Here is a 17,261-nt window from a genome sequence, read left to right as displayed (position 1 = left end):
GGCAATCGAAGCGATTTGTGTTGTTGCATAGCGATGGAGAAAGGCGTTCATACAGACCACGGAGCGATAGAGGACTACGCTACCCTACGGCAGACATGCTTAGAGCAGGTGTCATGTAAGAGTATCAATTGAGGTGATCTTTCTTTGGCAGCCGCAAGGCTTTGCACTTATCTGGTGGTGATTGTTGATGGCAGGCCCTGTCCCTGAACATCCGTGGACGAAAAACGAGTGCCATCGACTGTCGTAATACCTGCTCTCCTGCAGGTAACTCAATTCGACGTTCGCTGGACATGCCAAGTCGTACACCGCCCGTGTCCGCTGCAACGACTGGTTGTCGATAATGCTCCTGAAATTGCGGGTTGCATATAAGATCGCCTGATGCACTTCGACCCCGGCGAAGATGGTCGGCCTGTCCGAAGACCAAGATTCTTGCCCGCTGAAGACGCAGCAGCTGGCAGTGTTTGAAACTCGTTATGCGATGCCAAATGTATAGACGGAGCCTCGTCCGAAAAGCTGCAGCCACAGTGAGCGATCGCATTGATATGTGATACGTCGATGGCCAAAATTCGTGGATCTTGGCATCCGGCTTTTCCATTCAGCAGTGACATCTTCCTCGCCACAAGCGCACTCCGTGCCGCTTCACTGAGCCACCGGGCGAGGCGCCCATCAAGACGATATAGCAACATTGATTAATGATATTGGTCATGAGCAGCAGTCGCTGCATCTACCGCGGCCCGCAAGCATCAGTCTCCAAGCCGTCCCGGCAGCGCATAGCCACCTTCGAACCCGCTCTTACATGGGTTCCAATGCCTGCGGCGAGCACATCAACCTAATGAGGATGTATGTGCCTTGATCTCAGCTCTTCGCAGACTGCAACATTCATGCAAGACGCGTAGCGCACAGCCGCAAAAAGGACCTGCACTGCACTAGTGCTATGTGGATAAACGGTATCTGTAGAAGCTTATTCGAAGTCTATCATTTTGTGGGTAACCTTGTGTGGCGAACGCTTCAATTCTGGGAAGAGCGGAGTGGATTTTCGGTCTACGGACCGCTGCAGCACCAGCAACGCTTTAATCTCCAATGATGAGCTATGGCCATGCTCTCTGCGAACCATTTTGATACTTTCAAGCATGCTTCCACCTACCCTTGATTTACCCTCATCACCTTCGAGCACTCTAACACACGTAGTGTCCTGCGTTAGATCATGATCCGAGCATCCGCCTGGCCATCCAGGCCAGTTGCGATTGCAGGAGCGACTTTCATACTGTTACTCATCCTGCTGGGAAGCACATTTGTAAGACAGCGCGGTGACGATCAACAATCTCAAGACTTATAATATGGCAGCACGAAGATATCAAGCAGAATGCGCTCTCGATGACCTCCAGAGTTCATCACGAACAGACCACATTGAAGACGCCAGTCTCGCCTCAGAAGCTACATCTTCTCTTGCCAGCTTCTGAAGGTGGATCAGATCTCTGCAAGACGCTTCTGACTGGAGCGGTCCTTGGCTATCCGATTCCGACTCTGATAGCATGGAACAAGACTCATGACGATGGCAAGCTATTGGGCGGCGGTAGCCATGTGGCCAAGATCTCAGGGGTGCTGGATTACCTGGAATCCATGGATCGTGCAGACGACAACGATCTTGTCATGATGATGGATGCATACGGTCAGTCAACTTGTTCTGGAGTCGTGAATACACGACCGCTTACTCACCTTTTAATTAGATATCTGGTTCCAGCTGAGGCCCGAGGTCCTGATCGATAGGTATCACACGATCAACGCTCATGCCAACCGAAGGTTAACAACCAGTCTCGGCCAAGCAAAGAGCGCCGAAGGCATTGAACAGAAGATCATCTTCGGCGCTGGCAAACGATGTGCTCCCAATCAGATGCACACCATCGCTTGCTATCCTATCCCCAATTCGCCTCTTCCAGACGATCTTTACGGTAGCAACACAGACACCGTCATGGGCAGGAACAAGTACACCAGCTTGAAGCAGCGGTATTTGAATTCTGGGTATGCATCAACCCCTTTCTTGAACAATATTTCTCACTGACCACTAAAGCTACATCATCGGCCCAGCCGCAGAGATGCGACGCTTATTCGAGCGCGCCTGGGAGAAAGCCCAAGCCGTGAAAGACCACGACGACTGGGACAACGGCAGCCACGGATCTGATTTCATGTACCACGGCAGCGACCAATCCATCTTCAACACCATCTTCGGCGAGCAGGAGTACCAGCGAGAAGTCATGCGGCGCCGACACTTGTCCTTGAGCGACAAAGCGCAAGGCCGTGCAAAGTCGAAGGCAACATATCTCGAAGGAACATTGATCACCGATCCACTGAGCCCATCATTCACCCACGAGCCGGGTGTTGCGAAAGAGGGGAAGCCTGACGAGTTCGGCATCGGGTTGGATTACTTTTCCGACCTGGGTCAGCAGACGATCAATACTGATGAGGATACTCATTACTTGACGTATAACCAAGATATCAACGAGCAGTTAAAAGACCGAGCCAAGGACCGGAACGACTTTTTCGACTGCAAGAATCGCGTGGATGGGGATTTGCCTCAAGACGTTCTTAATAGCAGGCCACCACTCACTGCTTTAGACCAGCAGTCAAGCTGGAACGGTGTCTCTTTGTTCTCGAATCTTTGTTTGAACACGGTACCTGTGATGATCCATCACAACGGTAATAAGGACGCGAGGCATTGGCAGTGGACGGATCTGTGGATACAGCCGCATGCGAGGGAAATGATGGAGGCTGTGAGGCGGCAGAGTGATGGCAGCAGCACAACTGTAGATGGGTTGGAGGTAGCGACGGGAGGAGCACATCTGCCAGATGGAGGGCGATTGAGCTGGGATCAGCTGTGTCCTGCTGAGTATGAATGGACTCTGTTCAGAGACGTGCCGAAGCCTGAGGGATGGCCTTGAGGACAACTCCGCCTCGAGATCTGGTGTAGAACACGATAAAAATGATATAACAATACAAGCTTTGTATATCTTGACCAACCATCTACATTCACATCTATTCCCTGATCCTACCCAAAATTCTCTTCAATGCGCCTCCGGCAAAGTCCAAGGCCCCTTCCCATCCCTAAAAACCTCCTCATGAAACTCATAACACATCTCCTCAAACCCAACCCACTGCTCATCGAAAATCTCACTATCAATCTTCGGCCCATTCCTCCCTCCTCCCTTCCACCTCTCCCCCGGCCACCACACCCGCTGGCTCTCCTCATCGTACCCGCTATACGCTATCGGCACAATCGGCTCGTAAATACTCGCATCATACATCGTCCTCATATACCTGAAGAACCAAATCTTATCCCACCATTCCATTCGTAGTGCTTTGCGGCCATCGCGGTGTGCGTTGTGGTGGATCACGGCGGGGACGTTGTCGTGCCAGATGTTGGTGAAGAGGGGGATGGAGGACCAGTTTGTCCAGCGGGGGAGGGAGGGTTCGTGGTTAAAGGTCCAGAAGGGGGGAATTGTGGTGGCGATGTCGGTGGAGAGGTTTTGGAGGCGGGGGTCTTCGGCGGAGATCTCGAGGGCTTGCTTGGCCTCGAGGACTTCGTCGTGGTTGCTCCAGGTTAGCCAGGCTGTGTCGTCTTCGGCGAAGACGGTGTTGAGGCCTATCTCGCTGCGGAAGTCGACGCCGATGCCGAATTCGTAGGTGCCGTCGGTGGTTTGGGCGGCCTTTTTGCGGACTTCTTCGATGTGGTCGGGGTTCCATTTGACTTTTTGGTTGCGGTCGATGACTTTCTCAGCCACCTTCTTTGGTCCTGAAAGGGAGTCTTGTCGGATTGCTTCACGCCACACTTCTTGATCGCCGAAGATATGACTGAAGATGAACTGGTCGCTTCCGAAGTTCTTCTCATTCTCCATGTTCTTCAGCGCCTGTGCGAAAAGCTTCCTCATGGCTCTAACAGTGCCTATAGCCACTCCAGAATTGAGGAAGCGCGGTCGGAACTTGATGTATGGATTTTCCTCGTTGCCAATATCTGTGTCAGTCTGTGGCCCGTAGACATCTGATGGGAGATCTGATTGCGGTACAGCATAGCAAGGCGGGTCATTCTCAGACCACGGCCAGCAGCGCTTCTGGCATCCAAAGACAATCTCTTGGCGGATGTTGTGTCGAGAAGCAGCTTCCTTTAGTCGCTCGTTCGTTCGCTCGTCAGCTCTCCGGTTGATGGCAAAGTAACGATCTATCAATGTCTGCGGTCGCAGCTGGAACCAGATATCATATCCATCAACCATCAAGACGAGATCGTCATCCTGTCTCGCCTCGAATTTGTTCAAGTGGTCGTGAATGCCACTGATCTTTGCCAGATGCGAGCCGCCTTCGACCAAGTTCTCATTGAAAGTCTGGTTCCAGTTTATTATCACAGGCGATGGATATCCAAGAATGCCCGCGCTCACCAGCACTTTGCATAGATTCGGATCTCCCTTCGATGCTGGTACGAGTAGATGGAGATTTGCTGGAGGCGCAGTGGTGTTCCCTAATGTCGCTGCGGCCAACTTCGGAGCAACAGACGCAAATTCTCGTTCTGCTACTGGTGCCTGTCTCCCGTTCAGTAACCCACTCTTCTGGCGTATGAGTCGCTGCACATGTCGTACTCACCCGTCTTATATAGTAGATCAGCACAACCCACGCGAAGAGCAACAAGAAAAACGTGTTGCCCTGGTGCTTCACCACCGCCTTCCACCCCGTCTTCGGCACATCATGGCCCTGGCCAAACCACTTCACATCCTTGGCCTCAACATCTTTTGCTGCCTCAGCAGTACTCCAAGATCGTTGCCTCACGTGCATGTCATAACATACAGAGATCCCAAAGTCTTCAGGCGGTGCGGAAGAAGTGAAGTTCGCGGTCGAAACGCCCGCAGGGTTTCGCTCGGCGAGGAGACCTCAGACAAAGCCTATCTTGGGTGGTGCAACGAATCTTGGAAGTCTGATACCCAGCAATAGGCCTAGTGCTGTAGGGCTACCCCTGGCCCCTCACAAAATGGACTTCTGGAGATGAGGTATCAGCATCGTGGCTTTTCAGCCGCCACATGATGGAAGAGATGCAGCCTAGATCTGTGGACCGCAGGAGACGGGAGGGTCTGCTGCTCGGGTCTGTCTTGCCGAGGCGAGCCACGACATATACGGGTCGGTATCAAATGATGGCGGATGAAGCGGATGCGTGAGATTGGTTGAATGTGGTTTAGATTTTGGTCTCCGCGGGCAAGAGCGGCGGCTGTGGCGCTTGGCTCCCGGAGCACTACCGAGCCTTGTGTCAACGCGTGGTGGATGGCTGAGCCAACGCCCGAGAGGTAAGTCAGCACTTCCAGATATCACGTTAGAAGTGTGGGAAGTTATTGTACGGGCTCATATAGGGTGTTTCAAAAGCAGGTTGTGTATTGCATGTGTCTATCTAGAATAGACAAGTGTTGCTCTTGAAGAGGCTGCAGGTGACTAATCAGTCACCTGATTCTTGGCGTACGTGGCCTCAAGTTTTGATGATGGGATGTTGCCCATGTGCACGCTCGGATCGCGACACCAGATGTCGGAGTCGTACATATACGTCAAAATGATCGGAGTTGTGATACGGAAGTACGTCGGCTTCAGCATGGCGCATTGTTCCGAGAGACGTTGATTGCAGCCAAGCACACACAAGGCTTGTCGTAAACTATCGACCAGATGCTCGCTAAACGCTATCACGATAGAAACACGCTTGTACCGTTGTCCCTGCAGCATGACCCGCAACACGTGCTATCGCGTTGCTGGCTCCATCTCAGCCTCTGCTGGTGCATCGCCATCTGGGGTTGTTAGTACTTGTGACTCTGCTTCTGCTTCTGCGTCTGCAGTTTCATTCTTCGGCCGTGGATGCCAGAAATCGTCGCCGTATACCGCGTAAAGGTCCTCCTCCACGTTCTTGCACAGTTGTTTCCAGCTCATCCAGCCACCTCGATCATTCCAAGCACCGCCTTTGCCAGCACCGACAATCTCTTCGGCATCTTCAGGCTCAGCGTTAAACCAGTGTATGCCTGCGATCGGCTCTGGAGATATTTCGCGGCTTTCGAGCTTGTTGCTGGCAAGGCGAAGCTGTTCTGCACTGGCCTGAAACCATAGCTTTGGCCACCACTTTGCGCGGTACTCCTTTTCCTGTGGGTTGCCTGTGACATGTAACAGTACGGGAATTTGCCTTGTGATGACATTGTATACCAGCTGTATGCTGTCCCAGCCAGGATGTCCTTCTCGGTCCAGACCATATTTAAGAGCTTCGTATGGTGCTGCCGACTGCTTGATGTCATCTGGCAGTTCCATCTGGAATGGGTTGACAACGCTCTTGGCTTTGTCTGACGTCGTCCAAGCGTCGATCACACGGGACCATGAGAGATGCGGCTTCCAGAAGGCGAGCGTCTGGAACATTGTCGAGGCATAGTCGATGCCGATGTGATATTCGGTCTTTATTCCTTGGATCTCGGGCTCGTACCGGTGACCTTCACTTGGATCCTCGACATCGTCGTACGCCACTTCCTTTGCGGAGGCGAGTAGCTCGGGTTTGAGTGAGAGTCGAGCGTACTCTTGCAGCCCAAAAACGTTCGAGAAATAGAACTGATCCGAGTCTGTGGTATGGTTGGTGTGAATTTCGTCCAGCGTGGTGCGAAAGACCTCTGTAAGATCTGAAGCCATGCCCATCACAGTGCCACTGTTCAGCCACCGTGCTTGGTTGTTGTCGCGATTAGTGTAGGCGCCGGCAGTGACTCCAAAAGCGGCCTCAGGCAAAGGACTCATTGGCACTGCCCAACAAGCAGGCCTACTGAAATCTACCGGCCAGCACAGCTTGTCTGGCCCGAAGATGATGGTCTGCTTAATGTCGTACTGATCAACCAGGTCCTGGCCGTAGACCTCCACTGCATGAGCGTTTGCAGCAGAGTTAGTCTCGTAGAATCTCTTGATCAAAACGTCGGGCCGTAGTTGAAACCATATATCATAGCCATCCACGATCAGCACCAGATCTTCTTCGTACTCTTCCGAAGCTTCAAGGCGGTCCAGATAGCGCAGGATACCCTCCACTTTGGCGAGATGCTGAACGTAAGCATCCGCGTTCTCGACATCGCCGTAGTTGATGAGTACTGGAGTCGGCCATCCGAGGATCTGTGCAGATAGCAACAGCTTACATAAGTCTGAATTACTGCTAGTCGCGGGGATGAGTAAATGTAAGCGTCCTTGTCTCTGCGGCACTGCTGTGGTGGCCTTGAGGTCCTCGATGATCTCTGGAACAGGTCCTTCCACCCTGGCGGAGGAGTTGTTATTGGCCCATTGCAGGTAGAGCAGTCCGAAGCATATCGCAAGGACGGCAGTCGCGATGACCTTGGCAAGTTTTGTAGTGAGCAGCCGTGCGAACCCGGCTGGTTCTGTACTGTGACTCCCAGAGGGTGTTCGTAGGTGTTTGAACGCCAGCATCGGCTATGCGTGACCTGCGCGCAAGGTCTTCATGTGACCAGAAAAGAGGGTGATGTCGGTGTTTGTGAAGTCAACCTCGTCTCTTCGAGATAGTGCTGTTTGAGAGGAAGAAGAACGGAACGGGTGAGTGAACGGCTGACCCGAGTGGTGTTAAAGGTCAAACGTGGATGCAGAGCCAAGCATGCGGTGATGCGAAGCAAGGTGCCTTGGCGAGCAAGGACACCAACCAGGGATGTGGTGCCGTGCCGCCGGGCGAAGCGAGACGCGTCTCTGCTGACTCGTGAGTGGTTGGCATAGCCCTGTTGTTGTGCAGCGGAAACACGCGTTCTGTCTGGAGCTGCTATCAACTGCATATAGAATCATTGCTCGTGTCACCAACAAGCAGGCTAGACCTCCGAGGGAGCACGCCTTGCTGAGGGCCGGCGTACTTGCCACTCGCTTATTCGGCTGACGGAAAGAGCCAAGCAAGCCTGCCATAAGTGGTGGTCACCCGTGGCTTCCTTCCACATCAGCTCCGCAGATACTCACGATACTGTACACCTCTTGGTAACATCATTCCCAGCCCCAACAGCGAACATTTCCCGATAGCGTCACGACAGCGATCAGAATTGTGCAGCTGCATACTCACTAATGGCGCTGTGGCACAGAGTATGCGAAATCATGAAACGTCCATGACAACTGGAGACAGGAGGTACCGTCCTACCAACGTACGGCGTACACATTGAGCAGGTGACGTTGCAACAAAGCTCAACGCAAGATCCACCCAAGGAAAAGGCCAAGCGTTCGTTGTGTGGTGCGGACGAGAATCACTATTCAGGTCTACCATGAGCAGTCATCATTATGTACTGTGAACAACATCGGGCCAAATTCACTCCTCCACTTCCAGGCTCTCATATCGACTACCTATGCCGGCCGCAAATCTGTACTCGCTTTGGCCTTGAGATGCTTCCGGCGACAGTCCCTCGTCAGCAGATCCTCCAGATCCTTCGTCACCAAGGACGTCTTGCAGACCCCAGACGATTCTCTCAGCTCCTAGTCTAGCGCCCTCAAGATTAGCTGCTCCTGGTCCGACTCTGAGCGCTGCGAATCGGCCAGTCATGAACAAAGGAACGTCAGGCTTCCACATGAGATCGTCTGTCAAGGCTGGCATTCCATCGAAGCACTCCACTGGATACTTCTCCACGATCCTCTGCAAATATGGCAACCTCTCAACGTTGCTCTGCACACCCGTGGCGAAGTACACAAAGTGTATCGCCGGCAGATCTGCAATTGGAGGCGAAGTCTTGATCGACCATGTCTGCTCCAACGGGTCGTAATTGGTCTGCTCTACCGTCGTATGGGTATGTATTGACAGCTTGCCTGAACGGACATGCTGCTCGGAGATCTTAACGAAGCGTGGCGTAATGCTACCACCGCCTCTGGCCGACTTCACCAGATCTGAGCGCTCCTCATCCGTGTCTGCTGACCAGAATGTGGCTTTCTCGTGGTTTCGGAACTTGCCCATCCAGCTGAGGTCGACATCGAACGGCTTTATCTTCATCGGCCCTCGCATTACATGGAACACCTTGGTCGCCCCACGCCGGATAGCTTGATCCGCTATCTGAGCACTGGTCAATCCACCACCAATGACGAGCACATTTGTCGGTCGCTTGGCTCTCACCCTGGCTGCCAGTGCCTCGTCCTGACCTGTGAAAGCATGGCATGCGCAGGGACAGCCACTCTGCGGAAATGGTTTCGGTATTGAAGGTGCGTTCCCAGCACCGACGGCCAAGACCACACTTTTCGCAAAGTAAGTATCCTTCCCGGCCCGGATTGTGAACAGCTTATCATCAGCCGACAGCTGTGGTATGAAATCATAGTCGATCTCATCCACAGCCGCTTTGCGAATCAAGTCTGTGTCCAGCAGGTCGTATCGCTTTGCGATGAAGTCACAGTAGCTCTGGAACAAGTCGCTAGGTGGTGTGAAGTAGTCCTTCCGATCTCTTTCGTCGATTGTGATCGAAGGTCTTGCCTGCTCGCCATTCTTCCGGCTATTCCGCTTCTTCTTCATCTGATGCTTGCTCAGCTCTTTCCCTACACAGCCCGCGATCTCAAGACATTCACACTCTCGACCTTGGGAGTGTGCATATGCCAGCAGTCCATCGCGGTCGTGCGGATCAGGGTGAAAGAACATTGGCGATCGAAGGTGGGAGATTTCCAGCTGCGAGAAGAGGCGCTTCCATTTCGCCATCCAACTATCGCCTGAGCTATCCAGCACGAGCATCGACGGTTCTGATGCGCTTCGACGACTTGGAGTTTCGGGTCTCGTCTCTTGTACTTGGCCTATCTGCTTCGACAACGGCGCCTTGGACCCTGGCTCGAGCTGTCTCGTCCGCCCCGTCTTTCGGTTCTTGATCGATGCATGGCCACCATGCTTATTAATCCAATGATATCGATGATGTTCCTCATCCGTGAACAGTGCTGACGGCGTCTGCTCTCGTAGTCTAGCAGCAACTGCTAAGCCGCAAGGTCCAGCACCAACGATCAGAACGTCGTATACGAAAGGCAAGGTATCTTCGCGAGTGGGTGAAAGCGAGTCTGCTCTTGATGTAGGCATTGCTGGTTGACGATTATGTTTATGGATTCTTGGAGGAAGACAAGCTGCAAATGTGAGTACTCGGAAGACATAATCACGAGGGCTATGATCGGTATCTGATGTAAGGTACAGCTTCAGCCATCAAGGTCGACCATTATACCATCGAGTCCATCACGGTACTTGACTTCTTGGCGTCCGCGGTTCTAGCGGACAAAGAGCTGATCCACTTTGGCTTCGCGTCATGATCTGCCCTCCCTCTTCGTGCTGTACACCCTCTATGCTGGTAGAGCATATCCGTCATGATTCCGTGACAAATTTGAGAAGCCGCGTTCAACGAGCCTCATGCAAGTCTGCAAACACTACCCAGATACCAGCCAATACCCACTGCAGCCCTTACTGTAACCAGTAACTTTACAGGAGCGCTAAAGATCTCAGGTCCAGAGCATCCTCAGTAGCTGCTCCGTCATCGAGCAGTGCGCAGAGCTGGACAGACTCTGCAACATCTGGTTCTTATTATTGAACTGGCTTTTGATCTGAATTTCCTGGTGTGTTGCGCTAGGAGCGAAGTGTAGCTATCGATGAGACGACTCGTTGCTCGCAGAGTGTTGACACGTGTGGAGCCAGCCACCGCGAGTGTCTACCAGCTCAATGGTATACCATTGACTTGACGGTTCCCGTGGCTTGCACGCCAGGCTCGTGATGTGTATCATATCGTCATGTCGGAGATTCTGCACTGCATTGATGTGCTGCGTTGTGTCGTCCCCGTAAGATGGTATCTGTAGGACGAAATCTGTACCGGCCCAGGATTGACGATACGCCGCTTGGTAGTTACCACCACCCTCGGCGTTGGCTTGTCGGCATGTGAGCAGGAAGTCTTTCCTCGGTGGCTGCGCGTTGAGGATATCGACGGGATGTGTGTTGTCTAGGGCGAAGACGAGCTCGTAGACGTTGTTGCGCAGCTCGCCCGGGAGCTTCTCGAAGAAGAGGCAGGTCATGGTTGCGGTGAGACCTGACTTTGAGTATTAGTGCCGTGTGGTCTGTCCAATTGGTATGGGACTTACCTTGACTTAGGTCTTCGAAGTTGATTGCGCGGTGTCTTGACCGATGATAAGAATGAAGCTGCCGAATTGATGATTCAAAAGTAGGACTTTTGTACATGCGTGGCTAAGTCACATGAAAGGCAAAAGAGATGGTGAACGCTAGCGGCTAGTAAAGACTACGTGCAGCGAATTATTTTGGATTCGAGCTTACCAAGAACCTTTCAATCCGCAAGCTTCAGCACTCACAACTCTGTACACAACATCGACATGGAGGTGCCTTCTTCAGTCTCGCAGTCTGGTAAGTGCATTAGCATACACTATATCCATACCACGACGACTGATGTTAAACCGGTAGCACTCGACATGAAGCCCACGACATCCTCACTATTGCTTCCCGACACGACTGACAGCATCTCGAGCACCCCATGCTACTTCCTCGACAAGCTACCACCTGAGCTGCGCAATTCGATCTACGAGCTCGCCTTTCCCTCCGACAACAATGCAAAGCTGTCAAGCTCTTGCATGCCAAACCGCCCGATAAGTCGCTCATTCTCACATGTCGCCAGGTGTACAACGAGTCGGGCGGCATCTACAAGGAGGCGTTGGGCAGGTACTGGAGCACAACACATTTCACCATGGAGCACACTTGTTCGCTAACGACGTGGAGCATTGACCGCCAATATCGCATCGATTCCATCCTCAGCAGCATGAACCAAGTCTCGGAGCGAGCCCTACAGCACATCTGTCGCCTCGACTTGACCAGGAACATAGAGCACGATATCACGAAGTACACTCTGCTCGACACCCGTGGCTTCTGGTATAAAGAGTGCACGTGCAGAAGTCATAAATAGTTGATGATGGCGATCGTGGAGTCTGGACGTTTGGTCTCGATGCCTGGCAACATGGGCTTCGACAGTACCGGTGTTCGCGATGAGTCGGCAGCGAGGGAGAGATTGAGGGGGGTGTCGCGGGATATGGACGCAGTGATGCCGCTCAAAGTACAAATATCGATATTGCTGGCATAGACTACGCATTGATGTGCCCACGCCACGCGCATGCCATTGCAGCATCCACATCATGTCGAAGCGGGAGCAAGGTTAGGTGGCGGAGTGGGTGTGCATCAGTTGAAGTGCCTTCGCAGTACTCAAGCCGCAAGCGTTGGAACCGTTCAAGTCCAAGACCGCGTGTCCTGATAGCATCGGAGATTAACACAACGCATCATGGCCCATCTCTCACTGTACATACAGACGAAGGTGGATAGGGACGATGATATGCACTAGATTGAACATGACTTGGTTCATGTGTGTAGTCATGCTCGGTACTGAGTGAATGATCATTGGTTCATCGCAAGTGAGCGCGCACTCATATGAAGCTTGGCATATCTATCCGCTAGTCCATACGTTTCTTCAACTTTGTTGCAACTCTCTTTTCTTCCCCACACAACACTCACACCTGATACAAATAGAAAGTGAGACCACTCTCCTACTCAGAGCACAAAGTTTCGAACTAGACTCGAGATTCGCGACCGTCGGCACGTCTCAAAACAACTACAACAACGTTGCACACACAGCACCGCATCGCGACACTGCGAACAGCCATGATAGCACTCGCTGTCGGCTTCTCGAGTTACCTGCCGAGCTGCGCAACCAGATCTACGAACTTGTCTTGACTCCTAACAGCGAAGAAGAGCAGGTCGACCTCCTCGATGCTCAACCACCAAGCAAATCGCTCATCCTCGCCTCACGTCAGATCTACTCGGAAGCTCATGCTATGCATGGCAGCGCATACCGCAACTACTGGACGTCCACCCACTTTACGATGACCTATCTAGTCCCGGAGAACGACGACTGGTATCTGGACGCGGAGCACACGAAAGCATACAACACTTTCCTTCAGCAGATGTCGCACCTTCGTGACCGCGATCTACAACGCTTCTGTCGCGTCACCGTCCATCGCCGGGGTGACTTCGAAGGCAAGAACCGAGATCGCGATGTCGAAATCTATGAACTCCTCGATGCGCGAGGTGGATGGCAGAGTCACGATGCCTTGAACGATGTCAACATTGTCCAAATCCTGGTTCCAGAGACATCAGGAGCGCTAGGCTTGAACGAAAGGTGGGTGGACGGTGATGGGAGCAAGGACGAGTTGAAGAAGGGTGTGTTCGCAGATCTGGACGCAGCTAAAGCTGTGCCTGTGATGAAAGAGCAGATCGCCCGCCTGTTGGTTTGATATCTACAGACTTACTGCATGGCTACAAAAAGGCGGTGGTCACGACTAGAAGGCTCAGAGTTCTGCTTCGCCGGATAATCGAGAAGCTCAGCAAGTGGTTCAAGACTCTTATCCGCATGGCAAGGAGTGCAGGCGTAGAGCAACGAACTGAGAGAAGGGTCGAGAGACGAGAGACGAAAGCACTGCATCGTGCTCGAGATGAGAAGAGGGATGAAAGGGGCTGGTAAGGGGGGATATACGGGCGATAGCAAGAAATGATGGTTCTGTACCCAAGACCATGCCGCCCCACATACACAGTACAGTAGATCACCGGCGAGCGCGAAAGCCGTAGTAAGGTACACATTGCGTGGAAATACCAATACTCCTCCAGGCCATATGCTAAAACGACATAACAAGCCCGAGGCAATCATCGACTATGATGGTGGGAGGGAGGCTGCGTCCATGACTTCTTCGACCTCTACGGTTTGCTCGACCTCCGCGCCATGGAGTGGGGAGCGTGGGAGGGCCATGAGACCTGAAATCTATGTTAGACGTGCTGTGACTATGTGGCTGGCCGGCAGAACTTACCTGTTCGTGCTGACTCCAGGATACCGAAAGGCGAGATCAACTTCATGAAGCTGTCGATCCTGTTTGGCTTGGCCGAAAGCTCAACGATACAGTTGTTTGTGCTGATGTCCAAGACCTTGCCGCCGAATTGATGAGTCAGATATGTGATGGTCTCCAAGTGCTGGTGTTTGAGTCGTAGTGCTTCAGATGGAGGCAGGTTCCGTGGGTGGAAGTCGACATCGCCAATCTCCTCTGCACCTGGTGTAGGGATGGGCTGTCCATCCTCGTCCAACGCTGGCTCTTCTGCAATCATGGTTGGCTCTAGGTCACCAGTCATCTCTCTGTGATGTGCAAGCAGCTCCTCGAAGTACTCTGGTCCGAGAATGCTGATCTTGGCGAGAAGGAGTTCTCTCTGCACAAGTGGTGCCGCAGTGTAGTCGAGCACAGCCCATACTGGCACCAGATCCTCGAGTTGTCTCCTTGCTTGTTCTACCACGCCATCTTGACCTTGGAGCACGATTGTCATGCGAGACAGATCGGCCACCTCAGTCGAGCACACAACGAGCGAGTCGATGTTGAAGCCTCTTGCAGCCAGGATACCAGATACTCGCGAAAGCACACCGGGCTCGTTCTGCACAAGACAGTTGAGCACGTGCTTCTTTGGTGGTGCGGTGGAGGGGATGGGCGTCTCGTAGAGGATGGAAGACACAGCTGCAGCGGGTGAGACGTTGCCAGACTGTTGTACGGCAGGCAATGGCTGGATCCGTCGATGGAGCTGTTTGTAGGCTGTCGCATTGGTCGCGCTGGACTGCGCTCGTGAGAGGGATTTGCTCGCATGCTGGGCGGTGATCTGAGCTCGAGTGAGGGAGGAAGAGGTCGGCAGCTGCGATTGCAGTGCTCTGATTGCGCGTTTCGAAGCCATTGTAGTAGTAGTGGATGTGTAAGTGAATATCCAATGGCTGTCTCAAGCTTGCATGTGCCCTGGAGGTGTTCGGTGTTCGGTCAAGGTGACTCTGTTCTGTGAGTCGCTCGTCGGCGCCGGCATTCTCTCGGCCCGCGATTGCTCGCTCGTGCTGCAGAAAGCTTGCGCCCACCTTCACCTTCATCCTTCCAGTTCACTCTGCAAGCGAATCCTGACACCCGTGGACAACAACAAACACACAGGACCTCGACACTTCCTCGAGTCTGTGGCTTGGTGGTCGCCTTTGCTCTCTACAACCGCCACCGATAGCGCCACTTCGCCAGCACCGCCGTCATGTCCGAGGAGACGACCCGCAAGCGATCGCGCTTCGACCAGACCGAGCCAGAGCCAGCACGCAAGTCTCGCTTCGATCGACGTTCGCGCTCACCCGCCGCCGATGACAAGAAGGACTCCGAGACGCGTGAACGCAGTCCCATCAAGAGTACAGAAGACAGTCCCGCGAATGGCGACAAGTCCGCTGCAGCACAGGATGCAGCCGCAAAGGCAGCAGAAGCGGCAGCGCGCATCAACGCTTCGCTCCAAAAGTCGAAAGGTATACAGCACGTCGACGTACCGCCCATTCGATCTGTAAGTCTCCAATGACACGCTGACACATCCAGACACTGTCGTCACCCGCTCGCGCGAGGAAATGGACCGCCACTTTGTAAGTACATGCACTAAACAGCATCCACAGAGCCCCTCCACCCAACCCGGCGCTGCCAAATCTCCCTCCGAAACTCCAGCCTCGGGCGGCACGCTGAACGCAGAAATCTACCAACAGGACGGCGACTTCATCAAGGACATCGAGGTCAACGACCTGCGCAACCGCTACACCCTGACCAAGGGCAGCACCCAGAAGATGGTAAATATTCACCTCGTCACTTTTGCCCACTGATACTCCCAGAGCCATTCCATGGCATGTCCTCGTAACTCTCACCACACCCTAGATCAACAGCATTGGGTTTGTCATGAACATTATTAGAGGAGAACATACTTGACTTACACTTAGTGTGCTTAGCCGACGGCAGCCCACCACCCCATTTGCATTAGCTGACCTGCCTGTGACATCTAGATCAAAGAAGAGACTGGCGCCGGTACGCTCCCACTTGCACACCAACATTTACTGTTTTAGGTCCGAGTCGAGTCGCTTACATGTCTAAAGATGTCACTACCCGCGGAAACTACTATCCGGACAAGAGCTTGGCGACCGCTGCCGTGAGTGACACGAACACATCCAAGCATCATTCGCGGTACTAACATTGCAAAGAACCCACCACTCTACCTCCACGTCACCAGCACCACCAAGGATGGCCTCGAGAAAGCCGTGCAGAAGATCAACGAGCTCATGCAGCAGGAGTTACCGAACCTCATCGACGAACGCCGATTCCGCCGCCGCGAAGACCGCCCCGAACCCGAACGCGATGCCCTTGGTCGTCGAAAGTGGCCAGAGAAGCGCATACCAATCGATCTCGAACCCATTCCCGGCTTCAACCTGCGCGCCCAAGTAGTCGGTCATGGCGGCAGTTACGTGAAGCACATTCAGCAAGAGACGAGGTGTCGAGTCCAGATCAAGGGTCGTGGAAGTGGCTTCATGGAGCACGACACTGGTCGAGAAAGTGATGAGCAGATGTATTTGCATGTCGCGTATGTCAAGTAAAGGTAAGCCAGATGAGAAGTGCACGGCTGACTGATCACAGCGGGCCCGAGCAACAGATGGTAGACGAGGCAGAATCGCAGTGTATGTCGCTCCTGGATGCAGTCAAAGAGGCATACGACGCATTCAAAGAGCGAGGTCCTCCAAACCGGGGCGGCGGCGGCGGTGGATATGGTGGTCACGGCGGCGGCCAAGGCTACGGTGGGGACGATGATCGTCGTGGAGGCGGAGGCGGAGGATATCGTGGAGGCGACAGACAGAACTCCGGCTCTTACGGTGGTGGCAGTGCTTACGGCAATGGAGGTGGCAGCAGCTATGGCGGATACGGAGCAGGATACGGCGCCCAGCAGCCAGCAGCTGTCGCAGGCTACGGTACGTTTCTGAAGGGCACCAGGCATCGAGCAGTGTCAGATTATGGTGTGGAGCGCGTCGTGCAGCACGTATCTCACGCGGTCCACCATAATCCAATACACTACCACGTGGTTCTGGAGTATGGCTAACACCCTTCTCTTTGTAGGTGGCGCTCAATCCCCGACCCAAACTGTCGCAGCAGAGCCAGCAGCTACAGATCCGGCTGAACAACAGAGACAGTATGAGGCATGGGCGGCCTACTACGCTGCAAATCCATCTGCAGACCCCTACGCCGCGTACGGAGGCTATGCCGCAGTCATGGCCCACTACATGCAGGGTGCATCGCCGGGCATGTGAGAGGGGGCATCATGCAATGCTTCAGCTTCTACGTTTATAGCGGTCGCTACGCGGCGGAAGCAGCGTCGTCGCTAGCAAGAGAGCTTTCTGCAG

General features: G+C 53.4%; 8 protein-coding genes across 8 annotated transcripts; 3 read left to right on the top strand and 5 right to left on the bottom strand.

Annotated features, from left to right (window-relative positions):
- Positions 1-1,204: 1,204 nt before the first annotated feature.
- CLAFUR5_13784 (uncharacterized protein) lies at positions 1,205-2,936 on the top strand (the record flags this gene model as incomplete). Its single annotated transcript, XM_047912932.1, has 4 exons — positions 1,205-1,294; positions 1,345-1,669; positions 1,728-2,019; positions 2,069-2,936. The coding sequence occupies 4 exons, from the start codon at positions 1,205-1,207 to the stop codon at positions 2,934-2,936; spliced, it is 1,575 nt and encodes a 524-aa protein (XP_047769127.1).
- A 123-nt stretch (positions 2,937-3,059) lies between these two features.
- CLAFUR5_13783 (uncharacterized protein) lies at positions 3,060-4,815 on the bottom strand (the record flags this gene model as incomplete). The annotated part of the gene is made up of 2 exons (XM_047912931.1): positions 3,060-4,565; positions 4,627-4,815. The coding sequence occupies 2 exons, from the start codon at positions 4,813-4,815 to the stop codon at positions 3,060-3,062; spliced, it is 1,695 nt and encodes a 564-aa protein (XP_047769124.1).
- Positions 4,816-5,757: 942 nt separating this feature from the next.
- Positions 5,758-7,455, bottom strand: CLAFUR5_13782 (uncharacterized protein; the record flags this gene model as incomplete). The annotated part of the gene is made up of 1 exon (XM_047912930.1): positions 5,758-7,455. One exon carries the CDS (start codon positions 7,453-7,455, stop codon positions 5,758-5,760), a length of 1,698 nt encoding a protein of 565 aa, XP_047769125.1.
- An 868-nt stretch (positions 7,456-8,323) lies between these two features.
- CLAFUR5_13781 (uncharacterized protein) lies at positions 8,324-10,051 on the bottom strand (the record flags this gene model as incomplete). The annotated part of the gene is made up of 1 exon (XM_047912929.1): positions 8,324-10,051. The coding sequence occupies one exon, from the start codon at positions 10,049-10,051 to the stop codon at positions 8,324-8,326; it is 1,728 nt and encodes a 575-aa protein (XP_047769122.1).
- Positions 10,052-10,602: 551 nt separating this feature from the next.
- Positions 10,603-11,025, bottom strand: CLAFUR5_20364 (uncharacterized protein; the record flags this gene model as incomplete). Its single annotated transcript, XM_059463200.1, has 1 exon — positions 10,603-11,025. The coding sequence occupies one exon, from the start codon at positions 11,023-11,025 to the stop codon at positions 10,603-10,605; it is 423 nt and encodes a 140-aa protein (XP_059319178.1).
- A 1,944-nt stretch (positions 11,026-12,969) lies between these two features.
- CLAFUR5_13780 (uncharacterized protein) lies at positions 12,970-13,299 on the top strand (the record flags this gene model as incomplete). Its single annotated transcript, XM_047912928.1, has 1 exon — positions 12,970-13,299. The coding sequence occupies one exon, from the start codon at positions 12,970-12,972 to the stop codon at positions 13,297-13,299; it is 330 nt and encodes a 109-aa protein (XP_047769123.1).
- Positions 13,300-13,712: 413 nt separating this feature from the next.
- Positions 13,713-14,767, bottom strand: CLAFUR5_13779 (Acetolactate synthase small subunit, mitochondrial; the record flags this gene model as incomplete). Its single annotated transcript, XM_047912927.1, has 2 exons — positions 13,713-13,813; positions 13,867-14,767. The coding sequence occupies 2 exons, from the start codon at positions 14,765-14,767 to the stop codon at positions 13,713-13,715; spliced, it is 1,002 nt and encodes a 333-aa protein (XP_047769190.1).
- A 333-nt stretch (positions 14,768-15,100) lies between these two features.
- Positions 15,101-17,168, top strand: CLAFUR5_13778 (uncharacterized protein; the record flags this gene model as incomplete). Its single annotated transcript, XM_047912926.1, has 8 exons — positions 15,101-15,359; positions 15,427-15,470; positions 15,501-15,668; positions 15,879-15,900; positions 15,969-16,021; positions 16,074-16,450; positions 16,504-16,832; positions 16,978-17,168. 8 exons carry the CDS (start codon positions 15,101-15,103, stop codon positions 17,166-17,168), a joined length of 1,443 nt encoding a protein of 480 aa, XP_047768813.1.
- Positions 17,169-17,261: the final 93 nt, after the last annotated feature.

The sequence above is a fragment of the Fulvia fulva genome, chromosome 12 (assembly GCF_020509005.1).
Source record: "Fulvia fulva chromosome 12, complete sequence".
NCBI classification, from domain to species: Eukaryota; Fungi; Ascomycota; class Dothideomycetes; order Mycosphaerellales; family Mycosphaerellaceae; genus Fulvia; species Fulvia fulva.
Note: the sequence above shows the minus strand (reverse complement) of the source record. Positions and strands in the feature narration are given on the sequence as shown.